Source organism: Danio aesculapii, chromosome 4 (assembly GCF_903798145.1).
Source record: "Danio aesculapii chromosome 4, fDanAes4.1, whole genome shotgun sequence".
Taxonomy (NCBI): domain Eukaryota; kingdom Metazoa; phylum Chordata; class Actinopteri; order Cypriniformes; family Danionidae; genus Danio; species Danio aesculapii.
The window spans coordinates 32,451,605-32,475,316 of record NC_079438.1 but is presented as its reverse complement, the minus strand read 5'-3'; the positions used below and the strand labels follow the sequence as shown (position 1 = coordinate 32,475,316).

The following is a 23,712-nucleotide window of genomic DNA, read 5'->3' as shown; positions in this document are numbered from 1 at the left end:
GCCAAATGGAATCTGCAGTGAATCTTGTGGAAGTATGGTAAAATGAGTTAAACCAGGGCTGTCCAATTCTGCTCCTGAAGTGCCACAGTCTAAAGATTTATTGAACGAGTTCTTGATTAGCTGGTTCACATGTTCTTTATTACAATATGAAATAAAAAGCTCCACTCTGCAGGACATTGTTCCTCCCAAAACAGGTTTGGACACCCATGTAAAAGAGTATTGAGGACATTCACACGAAGTGTTCTTGCATTACAAATTGCTAAACAAAATTAAAAATAAGGTCCTTATATTGATTTATTATCTACATTTATTCTTACTAACCAATTAATGAAAGATTCTTAGAGCTATTTTAACTGTTTAAATAATTTAACCGCAAATGGGGTTTAAAGAAAATATTAAACATCTACATTTTGCATTCATGGATTCTGTGTAGGCCTAACTGCCATTTAATTGCATCAATAGGGGCAGACTACCCAACAGCTATGCTTTCCCAAAGGAAATAGAACTGCCTATTTATTAAGCTTTTTAAGAAATCATAGGGGTGCACAAGATACAACAGCTGTTCCAATACAGGGATCATGATTATGCTCAAAATATTATAATTGTCTGAATAACAAAATGTCATTCAAGTTGGGAGATGAGTCAAGTAAAATGCCAATTAATTGACTCACAATTAATTCATGCTAATTGTTTAAACTGCTACCACTACTACTAATACAAAACTGCTTCTCCTCCTCCTCCTTCTACTATTACTACTACTACTAACAACAAAAACAACAACAACAATAATAACAACAACAACAATAATAATAATTTTCTACAATAAACACTCTCAGAGATAAAGGTACAGAACTGTCATTGGGGCAGTACCTTTTCAAAAGATACATACTGTATTTTTACCTGAAGGGTCCATAATGGTACCTCAAGCGTACTTTTTAGGTACGTTTGGGCACTAAAATGCACCTTTGAGGTACCACTGTGGACTCTTTGGGTACAAATATGTATCTTTTGAAAAGGTACTGCGCCAGTGGCAGCTCCTGTACCTTTATTTTGGATAGTGTACAGTAAATAAGCTCAGCATTTTTATGCTTACAGTAAGTATCTGGAACACTTTATTTCACTTTATGTAACAAGTTTATTTCAGTGGGATTAGAAGACTGTCTGCTTTATACCTGCTATCATTTTATTTTGATGGAACTCAGCAGACATTCTACTGACTACAATAACTTTGCTGCTTGCAATGTCAGATTATTTTAATAACCCCAGCCTTGATCTGACCTCTGCTAAAACTAGTCAAATGGGAGTTAGTTGATGTGATTGCTAAGGTATTTGGAGTTAGAGCAGTATCTAAAGTAGACTACAAAATAAAAGGTAACCTAAATATATCAAATTTCTAGCTTAGCAACATGCTAATAACAAATTTGCTGTATTCTCCCACTTATGAGAGTATCACATTGACAGCTTAACACTATGATAATATTACACTTTATTGAAACTAATAACAAAACCTAATGATACTTTATGGCATCACTTTGAAAATGCTCTTTTGGAACCTTTATTACAAACACTGATTTTAAAGCTATACTAGCTGACAAGGCTGAAATGCTAAGCTAAATCCTATGAGCTATGATTCTTTCTCAGCTACCTTGGAGTGTGTCTGAATGCTGATAAATCTGACTCTATGCACGATCTCACAGAGACTGATGGATCCATAGATAATTACTGTACAGCACTTTGTCAGTGTGATTGCTTCTTTATGCTAATGAAGGTATGCCTAGCCTCCCAATGAGAACTTTAATTATCCTGTCTTATTCTGATAGCCTCATAAATATACATGTATCCTTGAGGCACAAATCAATGCAAATGAGAGACTATTATCAAGCACCAAATATCGACATATTTGTGACAGAAGGCAAGTAAAGGCAAGTGAGCTAATGAGAATTCATTTAAAGCATAACTTTTTTACAGTGCATGATTTGATTTCTATGTTTTACTATGTTAGATGTGTATTTAGATTTCGGTTCACATTTAGGCAGTGCACAAGCAACAGACATGTATTACAAGGTTCAGTAAAGTGACTTGGAAGATGCAGCTTTTTGAGAGAGTAGGACTGATTGGTTCCTCCCAACTTTTTTTTAAAACAGCTACTTCATTTCTCCTCTAACTGTCACAACTAACACTTTAAGTGCTACTTGTTATTTAAGTTTTATTTGCAGAACAGTGTTTTTATAATTATTTGCTTGAAGACTTAAATCTTTTTATGATGGTCACCAAAACAATGTTTATAATTCAATTAACATTCAAAATAAATTAAGTATTTAATGTGTGCAGTGGGTTGAGGGGTGTACAGTATTAAACAAGGTTCGGTAAAGTGACTTGGAAGATGCAGCTTTTTGAGAGAGTAGGACTGATTGGTTCCTCCCAACTTTTTTTAAAACAGCTACTTCATTTCTCCTCTAACTGTCACAACTAACACTTTAAGTGCTACTTGTTATTTAAGTTTTATTTGCAGAACAGTGTTTTTATAAATATTTGCTTGAAGACTTGAAAATCTTTTTATGAAGGTCACCAAAACAATGTTTATAATTCAATTAACATTCAAAATAAATTAAGTATTTAATGTGTGCAGTGGGATGAGGGGTGTACAGTATTAAATATCTTTCAAAAATCATAGGAACAGTGTAGCCATATTGGAAATGTCAAAGTATCGTACCAGAACCTCAAAATTATTGTATTTGGAGGAAAATTTTCGTACACGAGTAAAACAGAGAGTTTACAGCTATTATCAAGACACATAGCGTTTTGCCACAACATAGGAACAGTGTAGCCATATTGGAAATGTCAAAGTATCGTTCCAGAACCTCAAAATTATTGTATTTGGAGGAACATTTTCGTACACGAGTCAAACGGAGAGTATACAGCTATTATCTAGACACATAGCGTTTTGCCACAACATGTAAATTACCACAATACATTAAAAAAATAGGCACACCTTAGTGGGAAGGTTCAAACTCCATCTCTGAGTTGCTGTCATCGAATGTTGCATGTTGCCAGATGTTGAGGGATTCATCTTGCTGTACAAATTGGATGCCGTCATGGACTGCAAAATAGTGTTGGTTTGCTTGAAAGCAGTGTACCTTTCTGCTTTCAACACACTCTGATGTGTGCATGCTTTGTTTAGATGAGCTTAACTTTGAAAAAAACACGTTCACATGACGCATTTGAATGGGGAATACGAGAACATCAAGGGAAAACTCTCCTCTCCTTCTCACCTTTTCTTTACAGGACTAATTGTTTTAACATTATTGCTTAAAAGATCAACCTCAAACTGAAACTACTGCCCTACCCACAGGCACGCGCAGCATGAGCATTAACTTGAGAGAGAGCCATTCTCCACATTGATTGGCTGAGAAAAGGTAACATAAGATGAGATAGAAAACATGCCTAACTCCACCTTCTCCTCACAGACGGTACAGAAAAGATGCATCTAGACCAATAAGTAAAGGAGCTCGAAGATTACAATGATATTAATTTTAAATGGCATAACATTCTGAAATTATCGTACATTTATGGGATGTTTCTCATTATTGATCGTACAACGTGGTCAAAATTATCGTACAAATACGATAATTATCGTATGTCTGACAACACTTCATAGGAACGTTCATGCTACAGAATGTTGGAATTATCATAATTACAAATAAAACTTTTAATTGCAATGCAATTATCAAACTCCTTCTTATGCAATGTAACTAGTGTATCACCTGCCCACTGCAAAATAATCTAGGGTTTCATTCATTCAAAAAAAAAAACACATTAGAACGGATGTTTGACACCCTTAGGCCATTAGAGCATAACAACCCCTGTCCTATTGTTTTAATTTACTGTGGAATTTAGACATGGATTTATAGCTCATATTGTTTTACTTTTTGCTGCACTTTCCCCCCTTATGTTATTTACCTGTTGTTGCTAAGGAATCCCTGAATCTGTTACATATTTACCATAGTAATCATATCCAGCTGTAGTATGATTTTAATAGTAAATTAGAATTAATGTTTAACACTCAAATCCATCACCTTTCTAGTGTAGTTTATGTAGGCTTCACTTGTTTGGGAATGCATGATATGACATTTTCTGCTGGGATGTTTAAGTGAACTTAGAAAGAGTGCTGATTCATCTGTCAAGTCTGATTTACCCAGGCTAAGTTGATAGGGAGCAGTGTCATTACTACACCCCCTTCGTTTAGGGCTGCAGTGGTTCTGGAATGACATCTCTTCGTGGCACTGCTTAGTGAAATAATCGGAAACCAACCCGACAGATGATTTGCTACAGGACTTAATTTGTTACACATTTCACTGTCTCTTTGTCTTTATCTCCCCTTCATGCCAATACCCGTTACACTTGTTTTACTGTGCAAGACCTCAGGATTATAGAGATCACAGGTATTTCTATGGTTTCTTTGTGATCAAGTGGTCAAATTTATTTTATTTTCTTTTACTGTAGATCACCGCATTGTTTCAACTGGACTGTCATTTTTCTCACTTTTTCAATAGCTATAAAAATAAATAGTAGTGAAGCAGAACCCATTTTTACCAAGTGCAACATGTTCCTGGATTAACAGCTTCCAGTGAACCAATCAGATTTCAAGAACAGGTTTACAATTTATGTTAAGTTTAACTGTGTGAACTGGTCATGTTGAACCCAACTGAGCCTGGTTTCTCTGAAGGTTTTTTTTTCTTCATTTCCGTCTATTAGTGAAATTTTGTTCCTTCCACTGTCATCTCTGGATTGCTTGGTTTAACAGTGGAGCTGCATATTGGTAAAGCAGCGAGATTTGTATTACACTGATCTGAACTAAACTGAAATTAACTTTAACAGGGACATTTTTACTAAACTTATCTGAAGCAGTTTCAAATCACTATAACTACACCAGCATTCTACACTACACCCCGTCCTGCCTTTATAAATTGCTGGAATGTTCCACATTTTGAAAAATTATGACTTTTACTCTGCTTTCTTCATCAAAGTTAAGCTGCTTTGTCACAATCACCACTGTAAAAGCGCTATAGAAGTAAAGATTAATTGAAATATTCTCCAATTATTTAACTATGATTTTAGGGTTAAGTTTAAAGGCACGGATCAGGTTTGGATGAAATTTTCATACAGGAATTATGTAACAGAATCAATAAAATATGTTGACTCAGAACTAGTTTAAAATTAGGACAGACTAGTAGTGTATGTCGGAGAACTTGTCCACATTATGTAAGTAATAGTCTTTTGCGACTGTAACATCTTTTTTAAAAACCCAATTTATGTCAAGTCACCATGATTATAATGCATTGTGGAATACAGTCTTTTTTTCCCCAAGCAAGTTTTTGTGTTAAATTTCAATGAGATGTTTTGGGTAAGAGTAAGAAGCATCCAAGGCAGGTTTATGGAATACCTTAGTTTTGGGGACTAGCTTTTGTGAAAAGTAACCCATGACTAGTTCAGAAGTCAATAAACCTCAGAGATAATTATCGTTTCTTAAGTAATCTAAGACAGATGTAGATTACTTAAATTAAATTAATTAGTTTGCATTCTTAAAAATGACTGCATCAGCGCACTATTTCTTTTGAGACTATTTTAAAATGACACTACTTTCATGATATCATTCTAGTATCACCAAGGAAAGAACCCAGTCCACTGACAACTGATTATATAGATATTTATATATTAAGTCAGTCATACCTTACTGATCAATAAAACTGTCAATGAAACATATAAAGCATAATAGTTTAGTTCAGTTCAGTTATTTACTGTAAATAACATGCTGTACTAAACAGAAACGCATTATAGTATATAACAGCTAAAACTAAAAAATCCAATAAAACCAGGTGTCACACATTTAAAATACTATAGTAATTTATAGTAAAGGGAAATATTTTGGAATAAGCATTTTATATATATATATATATATATATATATATATGTATATATATATATATATATATATATATATATATATATATATATATATATTTGTGTATATATATATATATATATATATATATATATATATATATATATATATATATATATATATATATATATATATATATATATATATATTTGTGTGTATATATATATATATATATGTATATGTATTTATATATATATACACATATATATATACACATGACAATTATGCATCAGTTAAGCATGAGCAAAAACATAATTCATGATTAACTAAACATAAAGGCATTTTAACTATTACTTACAATTTGATAAGCCATATATTATTTCTATCATTTGTTGTGTAAGTTAACTGAACAACAAGTTAGTAGTTATGTTTAATTACTGCTGGTTTGCAATTATATATGGTTAAAATAGTGTAATAAACACAGTTAGCAGCTAATTAAGGCTAAAATGTCATTAATACAGTGCTAATAAAGGCAATTGACCCCTTATTCTAAAGTGTAAGTTATATCCACATTAATTATGGCACTTATTGGGTGTGATTAGTGACTGCCACAGAACTTCTAATACAAGATAGAAGAAAAGCAGTCAAATACATTTTATTTAACAACCAAATTAGTAAACCCTTTGCCCCTAAGACACAGTCTGCAGTTTTTGAATTTCATGGCACAATCTGTGAGCTTCTCTTGCTGGATCAAAAACGTTGAACAGGTCCTTTTTCGTTTAGAAAAGTTTTTTTCTTCATCCACATTACAAGTTCCACTTGCCATACAGCAGATTGAGAAGTCTGTTTTTAGGACTGTTGTTGTTGTTGTTCTTCTTCTTCTTCTCTAAACTATTATGTCCCATGGAAAAAAAAATTCTTCCCATTCTCCATTTAGTCTGCGCAGGCCCAATAATCAACCTCCTAATATCTAGCGTACAATTTATGATACATCTATTCATCCAACGTCAGAAGCATCACCTACAGTCCTGGAGACTACTCAGACTTTTGCACCTCCACAATGGTAAGCATACCACAAATGTGTTTTCTAAAAATGCACTACCGATGTATATCTTTAGCTGGAACAATTGTCATTACTGCAATAGGCACAGGTTTACAAACTGATACTTCATAGATCTAAGCTGACAGTTAGATGGCATTGCTGTGTAATGTTAACCATAAAGTTAGCTTCTGAATTCATGCTAGAGATTAGCTGCAGTCAGTCAGATAAGGAGTTTAATTTTAATTATCCCATTACGTTCTCCCGCCATTCCATGAGTTTGCGTTCTTTCAACAAACATGAGTAACATTAGCTGCTAACGTAGGTGCATCTCAATCGGTCTCAGTCAGCTCCCTTGTTCAGTAGTCAGAGCACTGATCAGAGATTCAGCCAGTTTAAGGGCTGTTTTAATTGCAAAATTCTTTCAATTCATTGAAACACACACTGCCTAAATAGTGCCCTTAAGAGAATTAGGAATCATGTGAATCAAATCAACAAATATAACAATTTTTTTTTTAAAGAAACGTAACCTATATATTTAAAAAAATAACTGAACACAGTTAGCCAGATAAGTTACAGAACAATGTAGCAAACATTTATAAATGAATAATGATCGAAAGGCCGCTGGTATATGAAAAAACAAAAACAAAAAAAAACATATATATATATATATATATATATATATATATATATATATATATATATATATATATATATATATATACACACACACACACACACACACACACACACACATATATATATATATATATATATATATATATATATATATATATATATATATATATATATATATATATATACACTTTTATAAATATTTAAATTAATATTTGAAAATTATCAGTTATATTGTTCATAAATTTGGATGTTGTAAAACTAATGATGTTCTCATGTCACATTGAGAGAATAGATGCTGAACACATAATAGAGTAAAGGTTGTGACAGAACCAATCCAACAGCTGGTTGTTAAGTTGTTAAGTTTTGCAGTACCCTTGCAGTACACCAGCTCTCATTTAAATTGAACATTAACATTGGAAAAAATAATTTATGCACTTTAGTGCTCCCTGTTTTTTCCATGTTTTGTCTGAAATGTTGTGAGGGGAAAAAACATATGGGAGGTAAAAACAAAAAAGTACATACATTTTAATTATCATCTAATCCTCTGCTTCATAACCATAGTCCTGGAAGAATATTCTGCAGTTTTGTACAGCTCATTTTGTTTCCCTTAATACGGCAATGGAAATGTAAACCTAACTGATTTAGCTTATTACATAACCTGATCCTTGTTCAGTTTATTTAGTTGCATATATTTTAAATTTATTGATTAATTAAGGAAAAATAAGCTAACAAAGTTTAGCCCTCTGATATGTAGGAAGTATTTGCTAACAATGGTGTTGAAATATTTATTCTTTTAGAAGTGAAGCATCCAGCAGAAAAGGCATCACTGCCAGTAAAAATGAGCTCACCAACTGTAATTGAGGAAGATGCTATTTCTCATGGTAAGTTTAAAAATTCCAGGTTTTATTTATCATGAATCATGTCTATATAACTTTAGTAGATAATTTGCTGCATGCACGTTATCCAATTAGATTTGGATTTGAGGGTGTTGCTCACAATTTCATTCATTGGTACACAATCAGTTTGACAGTCGGTTTGGTGCATACACATAATGTTGCATAATTTAACCCACCTTTGAATGAATGTATATTTCCTAAACCTGTTTATCAACCAGTCCTGTTTTGTGTACATTAATTTGATTACATGGAAAGAAAGAAAAAAAATTGAATAAATGTTTCATTTTAGCTTTGATTAAGTAAATGATCATTGTAAAAATTATAGCAACATATTTACAGATTTTTTAAGTCAACTCATTTTGAGTTGCTTTAGGCTTACTCACTTTAAAGTCTACTAAAAATCTTTTACAGTGTAATGGGATTTTAAAATGATCCTATTGTGTAACAATGTGTAACATTTTGATAATTTGATAACCACAGTAAGCAGCTAGAGATGATTGTGGCAAGGAACAGGTACCAGTGTGGACCTGTTATGTACAAAAATGAAAAAGTACCACCCCAGTGACAGCTGTTGTACCTTTATTTCTCAGAGTGAAATGTTTAATTTGTCCATTGACTTTTTGTGTGTGTGTGTTTGCAGCCAGAAAGCCAGAGTGAGAAGTCTGGAGCCTTCCATCGACATTCGTTGGACAGAGAAACTATTGCATTCGCTGCTTTGATTGCAGATCCTGGTTTTTACCAAGGGGTTAAAAATCATTCATTCATTCATTTTCCTTCGGCTTAGTTCCTTTATTTATCAGGGGTTGCCACAACGGAATAAACTGCCAACTATTCCGGCATATGTTGCACTCTCACATGTCTAACATCTAGTTCACAATCTAACATGTTAGTTTATCCAACTCCAACTCATCTTTATAGCACATGTCTTTGGACTGTGGGGGAAACCGGTGCACCTGGGGGAAACCGGAGCACCTGGAGGAAACCCACACCAACATGGGGAGAACATGCAGACTCCACACTGAAATGCCAACTGGCCCAGCTGAAACTCAAACCGGCGACCTTCTTGCTGTGAGGCGACAGTGCTAACCACTGAGGCACCATGCCGCCCAGATTAAAAATCTAACAAATACATTTATTCTTGAAAGCAAAACTTTGCCTTACTTTTGGTTTGTTTAAAGGTCTCTAATTTTACTGTTCTTTACTGTTTGGAAATAGAATAGACAAAACAATGTGCAGAGTCCTTTTATATTCCTATTGATCACTGTGCTTTGCTGTTTGTCACTGCCAACGATTTTTTCTTTTAATGTATTTATTTTTTTCAGTTAATATATGTCATACTCTTATACAGATGTTATTGAAAATTAATTTGCATATACTGTTATATGTTTAACCAGCAAAGAAATTCCATAAAAAAATCTTTCTGCATTCATGTTCTTATTATCTGACCTCATTTAACTTGCTGCATTTGTTATACAGTTATCTATTTTTCCTATCTGTATCACATTGGTTTGCTAGGTACTGAAAGTCACTTTAGAATGGTATCAAATTGTCTATATGATCACTTTATAAGTAGCAATAACTATTAGCTTATTCTAGTCCATAGAATGTGGATATCACTTTCACTTTAGAGGGTCAAATTGCCTTTATTAAGCTGCGGTCACACTGGACTTTTCTCCTCATAGATTTCCATTAATACACACGCGAATGCGTCAGACCGGAAATGCAAGTTCGTGCGTCGACTTCCGCAATTCGCTGCAGTGCAAAGTTCAAGCTTGGTGAACTCTGACCTGCGAAATCGCATCACATGTCTGCGTAAGACCAATTGAGGATCAAAACATGACCTCTCTGGACAAAAATTTAAATGGAGCAATCGCTCACTTTTTAAAATGCCTAATCATCTTGTTTAATCCCACCCCCTTTCGCAGCACCGTACGACAGAATTTCTCAAGCCTAAACTGTGAAAGTGTGTAAAGTGTGACCGCAGCTTTAGTATTGTATTAATGCCGTTTTAGCCTTAATTATTAGCTTGTTCCCCTAAATAGACTGGTTCCAGTGAATATCCCCAATAAATGCCATAATTAATGTGGATATAACTTTCATTTATATTGGGTCAAATTGCCTTTATATTAGTAATGTATTAATGACATTTTAACATTGACATTGACATTAGCTACTAGCTAGTTCTGGTCAATAAACTTAAATATGACTCAAGTGCCATTATTAACGTGGACATAACTTTAACATAAGGTTAAACTGTTTATTATACTATTTTAGCCAAATATAATTGCAAACCAGTAGTAATTAAACATAATTACTAGCTTGTTGTTCAGTTAACTAACATAATGAAACAGAGAAATAATATATCAAATTTTAAATAATGGTTAAAATGCCTTTATATTCAGTTAATCATAAATTATGTGGTTGCTCATGCTTAACTGATACATAATTGTGAACAAGTTAATCATGATTTACAAGTTTAACTGAGCTTAACTAATGCGTAATTTGGGACCCTTAAAACGTTTAGTTAACCATTAATTACTAGTGCTTTTGTTTTTAATGCTTAATTGTGAACAAATTAACCATTAATTAATGCTCAATTAATGCATTATTTTGGACCCTTAATCTAAAGTGTTACCATTTTTTATTTTATTTTGTGGCATATTCCATATCCACTGTGATTTATTGGCATTTCTCTTTTTTGAAGTGCATCAATATTCATTCATTCATTCATTCATTCATTCATTCATTCATTTTTTTCAGCTTAGTCCCTTTATTAATCTGGGTTCGCCACAGTGGAATGAACGGCCAACTTATCCAGCAGATGTTTTTTACGCAGCTGATGCCCTTCCACCTATCTAAATATTTTTTACGTGCACACTTAAACACAATTTAAGAACAAACCTTTGATAAAAATATAAAGTAGGATGCACTTGGCTGTTAAACAATTAAAAAAAGTTGCACAGAATGAAATGTTTAGTAGTAGAGATGTAGAGATAGTGTTTAAATGTCCTATTGTAATTTATGTTTTAAATGTTGTTTATAGCATATATAGCGTACACATTTATAAGCCAACTTTTATTTTTAGCAGATTTTTTTTTTCGTTTTGCTAAAGATAGCCTAATTTATGAAATAAAGCGTGAAATTTCAGTGTCAATGATGACAATTTTTTTTTGTAATGGAAACGCTAATGAGGCCTTTCTAGGTTTCTAGTTCACTAGCAAGCAACAACATTATGCTTTTCGTATGCTAATGCTCCCTAGCAAATAAAAATTGTGAATTTAAACTTAGAACTCATCACCACTGTGCCATCCTGCTGCTCAAAAAATCTATCTATCTAGTCTATTTAGAAAAACAGATATTAGGTTTAGATTTTACTATCATCATAATCATCACTATCAACATCATCATCATAAATAATAATAATAATAATAATTATTATTATACAATAATTATTATAACAATAATTATTACACAAATCATTGCAAAATGAAATGAATCGTTCCCATCATACATCAATAAAGTAAGCATATATATATATATATATATATATATATATATATATATATATATATATATATATATATATATATATATATATATAAAGTTTGTACTTTCATTTACAAATTAGCTCATATAGTCTACAGTGTGTGCGTGTTATATTTACTTTGTGTGTGACATTATTCATGCTAATATAATATAGGCCTACAAACATTTTTGGCTTAAAATGGGAAACAAAGCACTGTTTTACCTTTAAGCAAATTGACTTTTTTGTTAAGGTTTAGTCCAGTTCACAATTCACGCATTACTGTCTGTCTAGTATTGCAGAAATATATGATAAAACACTTTTAACTTTACTGTTATATGTACAAATATATATAGTATTTTGTAAGTGTATCAAACTTATAACGTTAACCAAAAGTGCATAATCACTGGTTTGAAGTTGAACAAAGAAATAAAATCTTGTACAAAATTAGAAATTGTATTATTATACAGTTAAAGTCAGAATTATTAGCCCCCCTTTTCATTTTTTTTCTTTTTTAAATATTTCCCAAATGATGTTTAACAGAGCAAGGAAATTTTCACAGTATGTCTTATAATATTTTTTCTTCTGGAGAAAGTCTTATTTGTTTTATTTCGGCTAGAATAAAAGCATTTTTTTTTACTTTTTAAAACCATTTTAAGATCAACATTATTAGCCCATTTAAGCTATATATTTTTTTATAGTCTACAGAACAAACCATAGTACAATAACTTGCCTAATTACCGTAACCTGCCTAGTTAACCTAATTAACCTATAGTTAAGCCTTTAAATGTCACTTTAAGCACTTTATGTGCTGTCATCAAAGACAAAGAGAGAAGAAATCAGTTACTAGAAATGAGTTATTAAAACTATTATGTTTAGAAATGTGTTGAAAAAATCTACTCTCCGTTAAACAGAAATTGTGGCAAAAAATTAACAAGGAGGCTAATAATTCAGAGAGGCTAATAATTCTGACTTCAACTGTATATAAATACATGCACATCCAGAAGAGTATAAGAGCAGGGTTTATGGACCAAGTTGTTTTTTCGTATAGTTTTCTTCGTCCATCCCTGTTCGGACCTGGTGATACACTTCCTTATTGGTGGAGCTCACTGTGTGCATTTGTCGTTAGTTTTGCAAAAGTCATGAGTCGTTGCACATGTAAAAGTGCAACAATGCTTATAGGATAAGATAATACCAGGATCGTATTATAGAACAGATTCGTACATCTCTAATAAAGCAACTGTTGAATTGTTTGTCCAAGCAAACATGGCAGGTGAGCGGACACTCGCACGCGCACGCGCACGCACGCACACACACACACACACGCACACGCACACACACACACACACACACACACACACACACACACACACACACACACACACACATTGTTTTGAAGGTACAGTGAGGCTCCGCCCACTGCTGCGTGACTCAAAATGCACAGAACACCGAGAGCACAGCATGATTTAAATGCATAAGCTTAAAGAATGATTTGATACTTTTTAAATATAGCTAATGTTCATATTACATTTTCATGTGGTTTAATTTCATTAAGTTTTTTTTCTGCCGTGTGAAATGCTATGCACACATATTGTTGCTGTTATGTGTGCATAGTATTTCACACGCCAGAAAAAAAAAAAAACTTAATGAAATTAAAATACATGAAATGCACTAAAACTGGGCAGCTAACATTTTTAACAGTTTAAAAAGAAACATAACCATAATATTTGAAGAACACTGATGTTTTGAAAAAGCAAAAACTGAACTGAAATGAAATTCTGAAAAATAAAGTTGCAGGAATTTGCTTAGGGTGAAATTCTTTTTTATATTTGATTGAGGCATTTATTTTTATGCTTCTAATGAAATTGCATTCAAACCCCTAGCAGTTAATCCACAACATTTTGAAAATGTTTTCAGTGAACAAACCATCATAAAAAAAAAACTCATGATATTAATAATGAGACAATCATGCGCATGATTAGCCTATTTAATTTATTTGTACTTCTCCAGGCTGCTATATCAGTTCAAGCTTAAAAGCTGATCAGTTGCAAGCCACATTGAAGCTTGCTTTCAGAGTGTGGTCTCTCTCCCGCCTGGTTGTGGTGTAAAAAATTATTGTCGCTGTTGTGGTTAACTTATTGAAGTTAAAATCTGTGGTAAAGCATTTCAAACCACTAAAACTCTACTTTTGAAACTTAGCACTGTGTTTGAAAGGCATAGGGAGGTGTGTGCCCACTTATTTCTAAAACCCTTGTTCTCTTGTTTGTTTAGTTTGCGAGGTAGTGTACACTTCTGTTGTTAATTTAATTTTACTTTGTCAGTTTTGACAGTTTTACTTCCTAACTAGCTAGAGTGTACTTTTGGTTTGTTTGTTTTGGCCATTTCCCATTCTGAAGCCCTTTTTTTTTGCTTCCCAGTTGTTTTATCATTGTACAATTTAATAAATTATTTAACTGAATTTGGTGTGTTGTCTTGAAGGCAGGGGACTGATCCACATTCACTCCAACCAACTTTAAAACTTATCATTGTTGATCCCACTCCTAGACATTTAACATCAGGGACATAACATTATAAAAATTAAATGGTTGTTAGACTGTTGCACTTTTTTTGTGTTGTCAATATGCTCATATTTATATAGTTCCTGCTGATGTGTATGCACCATTGTTTGCAATATTTGTTTGTTTATAACCACCTCCAAGCATAGTGGGAGTCGTGAGTCACTGAAGTTGTTGTTTTAGGGGTCAGGGGCTGAAAAGTTTGAGAATTCCTGTATTAGACAATGATCAGTGGGTGAGATAATCAAGTTATTGGAGTACAGTGCAGGCCCTAATTGGTCCCTAATGACAGGACATATCTACTCCATACATTATATTGACCGTTGCATGCTGCACTTTGTCATCTCAGTTAAAAAAGCCATGTTATGGACTCGCCATCCATCCAGGGTGTTTTACTTACTATGTCCTGAATAATTGTATAGACTCTAGCACTCCTATGGCTCTACATAGAACAGATGATCTGGAAAGTAAATGAATGGACAGAAGGTGACAGGCAAAGACAAACCTGTGTGTAGCTATATTAAAGTTTTTGCTAAAGAAAACAGGTTATTATAGTCCTGCAAGGTTAAATCAGATTCTGAGTCTGGATTACTATTGTTTTGTTTGGGGAGGTTATCTATCTATCTATCTATCTATCTATCTATCTATCTATCTATCTATCTATCTATCTATCTATCTATCTATCTATCTATCTATCTGTCTATCTGTCTATCTGTCTGTATGTCTGTCTGTCTGTCTGTCTGTCTGTCTGTCTGTCTGTCTGTCTGTCTGTCTGTCTGTCTGTCTGTCTGTCTATCTATCTATCTATCTATCTATCTATCTATCTATCTATCTATCTATCTATCATTATTATTATCATCATTATCATCGTCGCCATCATCATTATGTCCAAACTTTACAAAAAAGGTTACTTGGCTAACTGGAACTACACCTACCTAAAAATTTATCTTGGCATTTTGCTTTCATTACTGTGTTTTGACATTTATTGGCAAATTTTAATAAACATCTATGCATGGAAAAAGTGTTTGTTTTAGCATGTTATGGTTGTTTTTAACAATATGTAGTAGTTATTGATATTTATTTAATGTTATGCTGTTCATTTTTTTAAGCTTGTCAATTTTGTCTTACCTGACATGATTTCTCATATCTGTCTTTGCAGATCGAAATGTTAGAGCACAAATATGGGGGTCACCTAATATCTCGACGTGCTGCTTGCAAGATCCAGACTGCCTTTCGCCAGTATCAGCTTAGCAAAAACTTTGAGAAAATTCGGAATTCCCTTCTTGAAAGTCGTTTGCCACGCCGTATCTCCCTGCGAAAGGTACGGGTGCACAATACAGAGGGTATCTCAGCTGAACGGGCACTGGCTGAAGGCTGCAATCTGACAAGCATTCCCCTTGTCCGATCCCCATCTTTACCAACCACGGTAGGGGGCACTCTCACTGATCTTGAAGATTCCTTCAATGAGCAAGTGCAGTCTCTTGCAAAATCCATTGATGATGCACTTAGCAATTGGAGCATGAAGACCATGTGTTCACTCCAAGAAGGAGGCACCTACCAGTTTAGCTCAGAGGCTTTTAGTACAGCTGGTGGCAAATCTGGGTTGGCAGAAACAGTCAAAAAAGGTAGCCCCATGGACCCTTCCACATTCCATAGTGGCACAGGACAATTAGACAGCTCTGAGAATGTAGCCCAGAGTGCCAGCAAATTGATGATGGCCTTCCGGGATGTGACTGTTCAAATCGACAGCCAGAACTTTCGCATGTCCTCTTCCATTATGGAGTCCTCAACTTCAGTGTCTCTTGGTAATTGCATCCAGCAGGGGGCTATAATTACTGAGAACCCACAGCAACCTCAAATTAATGATGTAAAGGAACAACCACCAACATTTCTAGAGAATCCATTTTCTCCACCACTAGAGCAGGATGCTGAGGAAGTTCTAGATGGAGATTTTCCAGCTCCTCCACCAAGTGAGGAGGTGCTCGGGGAAGATGTACTACCTTTGGAGCTGGAGAAACAGGAAGTTCCACAACCAACAATTCCAGCACAGACAGCAATAACCTCTGAAACCTTGTCTCCACCAGAGGTTGCAGAGACACCTGTCACGCCAATTGTAGAAGTTCTGGAAGCTAAGCATATTGAATCAGACACGGCAGACAACAGCTCAGAGCAGATGAGTAGCAGCAGTACATCAACATCAGCACAGTCTGCTTCAGAGGTCTCATCGAAAGAGGCTTTACAGGCCATGATTCTTAGCTTGCCCCGATACCATTGCGAAAACCCAACCAGTTGCAAATCTCCAACCCTCTCCACTGACATCATGCGAAAACGCCTATACCGTATTGGTCTCAATCTCTTCAACATGTGAGTATCCAATCATAAGTTCTTTGTTTTGCTCACAGAAATGGCTAATGCCATATTATATGGTATAAAACAAAGTTTCTTGCCTTTTAACAAGCATTTCTCAATAACCATAATATAGCTGCCTAAGGGCTGGTCTCAAAACATCATCACATTCCAGTTTTTCTCAGTCTCAGTTTCCTGTTTCCCTCATCTCATCCATTTATGTCTCCAGCTGTAGCTAACACCCCCTCCCTGATGCCTGTCGACCTAAGATTTTATCTGACCCTATTAATAGCATTGCTTTCATTAAAAGGCACATATTATGCTGAATTTATTTTTACATGTTGTTCATACATGAATCTTTGTTGGCAGTTTGTGTGTGTAAAACCACCCTATTTTCATAAAAAATCGGACCACTCAAAAGCAATCTCCCAGACAAGTTGTTTGAAGAAACATTAGTGTGTAAAGTCACAAAGTACTGCCCCCACTGATTGTGAGAAGCTACAGAGCATGTTTTGCTGAGAAGTTACTACTGAAAGATTTAACAAAACTAACTGTTCGTGACCAACTACACATCCAGAAATAAATAAATATGCAGTGTTTTATTCTATCAGCCCTATGGCAGAATCTGATGAATGGAAGGTTAAATGAATATAAGCCTTTTCTAGTGCTTCTAAAAATAATTATATTATTTATTATAATTTATTTATATTTGTTTTTAGCTCTGAATTTAATCAGACTCCAATTTCAAGTGACCGTCAAATTTAGGCTGCTTTTACACTTTAGATGTTGATGGTCAATTCGGATTTTGTGCCTGTATCTGATTTTTTTTTTTGATGACACGCATCATCTTTTAAAAGTGTCTCGTATCCAATGTCTGCATTTACACTGCAGACAGCAAAAGCCACAATAATGCAGAAAAAAGAGTGGGCGCTGACTGACAGTTAATAAGTATAATAGCTCTTTTCTCCATTCCTGTATTTACTCTGTTCGCAGGGTTTGCTTTTTTATTTTTGCCAAATTTGTTTTTATTTTTGCCAAGTTGTTTTGCAAGTTGTCATTAGGCCATATTCTTTTAATACAGGCTGTTCTCAACTATAGGCATTTGAGTGTAATGTCCATGGCATGATTTAAGCATGTTATATATGCAATAGTTTTATATTGTTTACATGGGGGATGTTGTGTTCATACTTGCTCTCTCTCTCTCTCTCTCTCTCTCTCTCTCTCTCTCTCTCTCTCATTAACATGCTTAAATACTTGTGAAAGTATAAAAGCTTTTTTGTCCTAGTATATGAGATATAAAGTTTGGGACTGCTGAAGTCTGTTCTGAAATTAATGAAAGCAAAGTTGACATAATTTACTACAGTTTTTAATGTCGTGTGACTCGCATTGACAGGTGAAAATCTGATCTACCTGCTTGGGCACATATTTGATTCATATAGGATAAATTTTCACATATGAACAAGGCTTGAATCTGATTTGAGTTAACTGGAATCCATGTGATTTTTTTTTTCTTTTTTCTCCCTGCTTACAAGTACATGTGCCAGATCTGTTCTGTGCTACATGTAAGTAAAAAAAAAAAATCCGAATTTGCTCACTTGAACCATGCAGTATAAATGCAGCCTTGGACCTGTCACAGGTCACATTTGTCCAGATTTGCAGTGTAAATGCAGCCTTGGACCTGTCACAGGTCACATTTGTCATTCATGCATCAGTTTAGAGTTTTGATTTATATCTGAAACTTACTCCCATACTTTTCAATTATATGTTCATTATGTACCCGATGCCGGTTTTCATGCCCCCGGTTTGCATATTTCTTACAGACATGATCTTGACATTCTGAAGTTAGTCAGAGGATGTAGGGTTAACTAATACCCAATTAGTCCATTTACTTCCTCCTCACTTGTACTGAAAGTGTAGTTAATTTAGTCATTTCCATACATCTTGCTAAATCAGCGATTAACAAGAATTTGAGTAGTATAGATTGTTTTTATGATTGTTTTTTTATTTTTATTTTTTAACACTGTAAGTGATTTGTCTCTTTATGTGTTCGTTGTATCATGAAATGCTATTACCCTAATCTAATTGCCCCTGGTGAGATTAATAAAAAAAAAAAAAAGTATTCTGAAGTGCCGACTGCTCCATACGGTGTTTTGCGATTTAATTTGGATATGTACACCAATCAAGATAGTACCAGCCTCTAATTCATTAATGTGCAACATCAATTACTCAAAAATAAATCCAAAAGTTAGAGATGGATGAAGTACAGGGTGGGCCATTTATATGGATACACCTTAATAAAATAGGAATGGTTAGTTATAAGCCTAGTTTTTACTTCTTTTTTGTGGATAAACATAGTCACTGTTGATTTATGAAGAGTTTACATGAAAAGTCATTCAGGAGCCCCTATATGCTAATGCAATAGAGGCCTTTGATTTCTAGTTTGCAAGACCGCATACAACATTCAGATCCCCCAAATATGTTGTAGATAAATTAATTTATAATTAAGTAATTCAAATAAATTAAAGTTACCCTAAAGTGCTTTATGTGCTTGTTAGCATTGGGTATGTAAGAAAAGCATATCTTTAAACTGGAATTTCAGCCTGCTCTGCACCAGCCTCCCATGACAGAGAGAGTGCAGCCATAGGCAGCCACACACAGGCAGCCAGTAGCCTACTTAGCACTGTATAGGCCAACTCGAGCTATAGAACAGTAGTTTTAGATTTAGTTCAAGCTTATATTAAACTTAAAACTCTTTGTTGAGTCGGGAAGCATGCATTTAGGCTAATGTTTGAATTTTTGAATTAAAATAATTTATTTTAAAATCAACTTTAAGTTATAACCTATATAAAATAAATTAAATATAGACAGGCTATTTGACGTGGTGTATTTAAAAAAAAAGATAGTTTAGACAAATTAGATATCATGTTTGACTGCCCTCAGATAGGCTTTGCAAAATACACTTAGGCCGGTTTGTGCTTGCCAGAGATTAACCACTTGGGCTTACTTTAGCAGCTAGACTTGGGCCGGATACCAAAAGACTCATCTCTTGGTGTCTGCTGGAGTCTGTGGGGTCAGAGCCTTGCCATGTGCACTGACTGTACTGCAGCCGCGCCGGAATACCGCCATGAGTAATCAGCATTTCGTGCAGGAGCCGATCCGATTCATTTATATTTATCATCTATATTAAAAAGAATCAGTGTTTAAACTATGTATGACATGCCCTTTGTTTATGACAATTAATAAACTAAACGCCAATATAAATTTTGTTAGCAGCAATTGCGTCATTGCCCAACGGACTTATAGCCTTCAGTGATTGCTGTAAATAATAAAACATGATAAATAAGAAAGGCATTTATTTTTTAGTATTGCAAAAATCAATAAATATTATGCGTAGTTTAACAGATTACTTCAAATGTGCGCAAGCATCACAAAACAAAACATAGAATAAGCCTATAAAAAAATTTTAATCTATAAACAATGTAAATTAAACAAAGCTTAAAGAAACATCTTAAAGGATTATTTTAATGCTACTTGTACTTGTTTCCCATTAATGTGGATGGGATCATGCGAGCCTGATCGTCCCTTCCTGAAGTCCACAATGAGCTCCTTGGTCTTGCTGGTGTTAAGGAGCAGATTATTGTCGGTGCACCAAGTGGCCAGATGCTGTATCTCCTCCCTGTAGGCAGTCTCATCATTATTGCTGATTAGACCAATCACTGTGGTGTCATCTGCAAATTTGATGATGGTGTTGGATCTGTTCACAGGCCTACAGTCGATGGTAAAGAGAGAGTAGAGGAAGGGGCTCAGCACGCAGCCCTGGGGTACACCAGTGTTGAGTGTGACGGTGGTGGAGCAGATGTGGCCTGATCTAACATTCTGAGGTCTGTTAGTCAGAAAGTCCATAACCCAGTTGCAGAGAGACGTGTTGATATCCAGGTCTCTAAGTTTGATCATTAGCTTAGAGGGTATGACAGTGTTGAATGCTGAGCTGAAGTCAACAAACAGCATTCGTGCATAAGTGTTTTTATTGTCCAGGTGTGTGAGGACAGAGTGCAGTGCTATGGAGACGGCATCTTCTGTGCTCCTGTTGCCACGGTAGGCAAACTGATGTGGGTCCAGTGTGGATGGCAGAGAGTCTTTCAGATGTGCCAGGACCAACCGCTCGAAGCACTTCATGATGATGGGTGTGAGTGCTACAGGGCGGTAGTCATTCAGGCATGTTGGGCTGGAGTGTTTGGGCACTGGCACAATAGAGGTGGTTTTAAAGCATGTTGGCACAGTTGCTAGGTTAAGTGACAGGTTGAAAATGTCTGTGAATACCCCAGTGAGCTGTTCTGCACATGCTTTGAGGACGCGCCCAGGGATACCGTCTGGTCCAGCAGCCTTACGCACATTGATCCGACTCAGTGCGGTGTAGACTTCTGAGGAGGTGAGTGTGATAGGTGAGTGGTCGGTTGAGGTAGTGTTCCTGGTGTAGGGTTCTGTATTGTCTCTTTCAAAGCGGGCATAAAAGTCATTTAGCTCGTTCAGGAAGGAGACATTTGTGGCTGTGGGGGTGGACTGGCTGGGTTTGTAGTTGCTGATGGCCTGGATGCCCTGCCACATGCGCCGAGGATCAGAGTTGGAAAAGTGCTCCTCTAGCTTTAGCTTGTAGCAGTGCTTGGCCTTTTTGATGCCCCTCTTCAGATTAGCCCTGGAAGTGCTGTAGGCCTGTGCATCCCCTGATCTGAATGCAGTGTTGCGTGCCTTCAGCAGGAGGCGCACCTCCTTGTTCATCCATGGCTTTTGATTTGGGTATGTGGTGATCTGTTTCTGGGTTGTAACACTGTCTATGGTGGTGTTGATATATTCCAGAACAGAGGAAGTGTAACTGTCAATGTCTGTGTGAGAGCCACATGTGGCCTGGGAAGCAAACATACTCCAGTCTGTGTGTTCAAACCTGTCCTGGAGTGTGGAGTCCACCCCCGCTGGCCACACTTTGATGGTCCTTACTGATGGCTTCACACGGTTGACGATGGGTGAGTACTTGGGGGTGAGAAACAAACAAAGGTGATCTGATTGACCCAAGTGGGGGAGGGGGGTCACAGCATATGCTTCAGCCATGTTTGTGTAAACTTGGTCTAAAGTTTTGTTTCCCCTTATGTGGCAGAAAATGTTTTGATGGAATTTGGGGAGCACTGTCTTTAAGTTTGAGTGATTAAAATCCCCCGCAACAATAAAAGCAGCCTCCGGGTGAGCAGTCTGTTGTTTGCTGATGGCTGCATGAAGTTCATTCATAGCAAGCTTGGCATCAGCGTCGGGAGGGATATAAGCAGCAGTTATTATGGTGGAGGTGAACTCCCGTGGCAGATAAAACGGTCTACATTTAACCATTAGAAATTCCAGGTTAACAGAGCAATGTCTCCCAACGACGACAGAGTTTGTGCACCAAGCTTTGTTAATATAAATGCATAATCCTCCGCCTCTGGTCTTACCGGAGTCATCCGCCGTTCTGTCTGCTCGGAATGTTTGATGCTCCGTTAGCGAGATAGCGTTGTCTGGTATCCCGCTGTTTAGCCATGTTTCTGTGAAAATCATGACATTACAGTTCCATAATCTTTTGCTGTGGTTGATGCGCCGTCGAATCTCATCCATTTTGTTCACCAGTGACCGTACATTGGCGAGAAAGATGCTGGGTAAAGAGAGCCGGTGTGGTGTTAGCTTTAGCTTAGCTCTTAGCCCGCCGCGCTTCCCCCATCTTTGTTTACGTTCTCTGCGCCGCCTCCGAGCACTTCCGCCCGGCCATGTAGGGCTCTGAGGCCCGTGTGTTCTGGCGATCTCAGGGATGAGTCGAAGATTGTTAATAAAACTGTCCGGAATGCACAATCCAATATCCAAGATGTCCTGTCGGGTGTACGATGTAAAGGCACTGCTGTTCTGCACGAACAGACCCGAAATGAGCAGGAATAATACTGCAAAATTGCAGATACTGGAGAGACGCTGAGCCTTGCGAACCGAACGCGCCGCCATCTTGTCTCGTGATGACATTAAAACACTATGTTTTAATAGTGTATCAATGCTTGCCCAAAGAAGTGATTACTGTACCCAAGTTCTCAAATCAAATTGTTTTAGGTAATTAATAATGTACTTATTGATAATTGTCTAATTATTGTTTCTGTCTCTCCTTCCTCTGCCTCCTTCCTTTGCAGAAATCCAGACAAGGGTCTCCAGTTTCTCATCTCTCGTGGCTTCATCCCGGATACACCTATAGGTGTTGCACATTTCCTACTCCAGAGGAAAGGACTGAGCAGACAGATGATTGGAGAATTTCTTGGCAATAGCAAGAAGCCATTTAACAAAGATGTGTTAGAGTGAGTATATATGAAAATTATACTGGAATTCATAATAAAAGAGCAATTAGGATGTGCATCTGTGTAAAAGAGAAAATATTTACACTTTAAAAGGAAGCATCTTTTTGGGGGGATTTTGAGAGGTGTGGTATCCTCCCTTAGTTGCTGAGCTCCTGCAGTCAAACTGCAGAGCTTTTCACTTGCAAATGATAAACTCTTAAGACCTTTTAGCAAAATCAGTGTGCATACTTTTAATACAGTGCAGTTTATATGAGGTTTATAAACCGTTAATTATTGTTTACCCCTAATCAAGCAATACATGGTTGCATTTTTAGTGTAAAACAAAGCAAATTGAGTAAAGTATAAATATCATAAAAATATCATTATTATAGCAAAAGAATAATTTTACTTGAGTCAAAAGTATAAAAGTACTTGATTTTAAATTGGAATTAAAAGTAAAAGTATAAATATATATGTAACCCA

General features: G+C 35.7%; 1 protein-coding gene across 4 annotated transcripts in view; it reads left to right on the top strand.

Annotated features, from left to right (window-relative positions):
- iqsec3a (IQ motif and Sec7 domain ArfGEF 3a) overlaps positions 1–23,712 on the top strand; it is a 176,626-nt gene that overhangs the window by 55,998 nt on the left and 96,916 nt on the right. For all 4 annotated transcript variants that reach the window (XM_056455457.1, XM_056455460.1, XM_056455458.1 and 1 more), the window contains 2 exons: positions 15,714–16,918; positions 23,089–23,250. In XM_056455457.1, the coding sequence (XP_056311432.1) occupies positions 15,714–16,918; positions 23,089–23,250 (1,367 nt within the window). The remainder of the gene's footprint in view (positions 1–15,713; positions 16,919–23,088; positions 23,251–23,712) is intronic.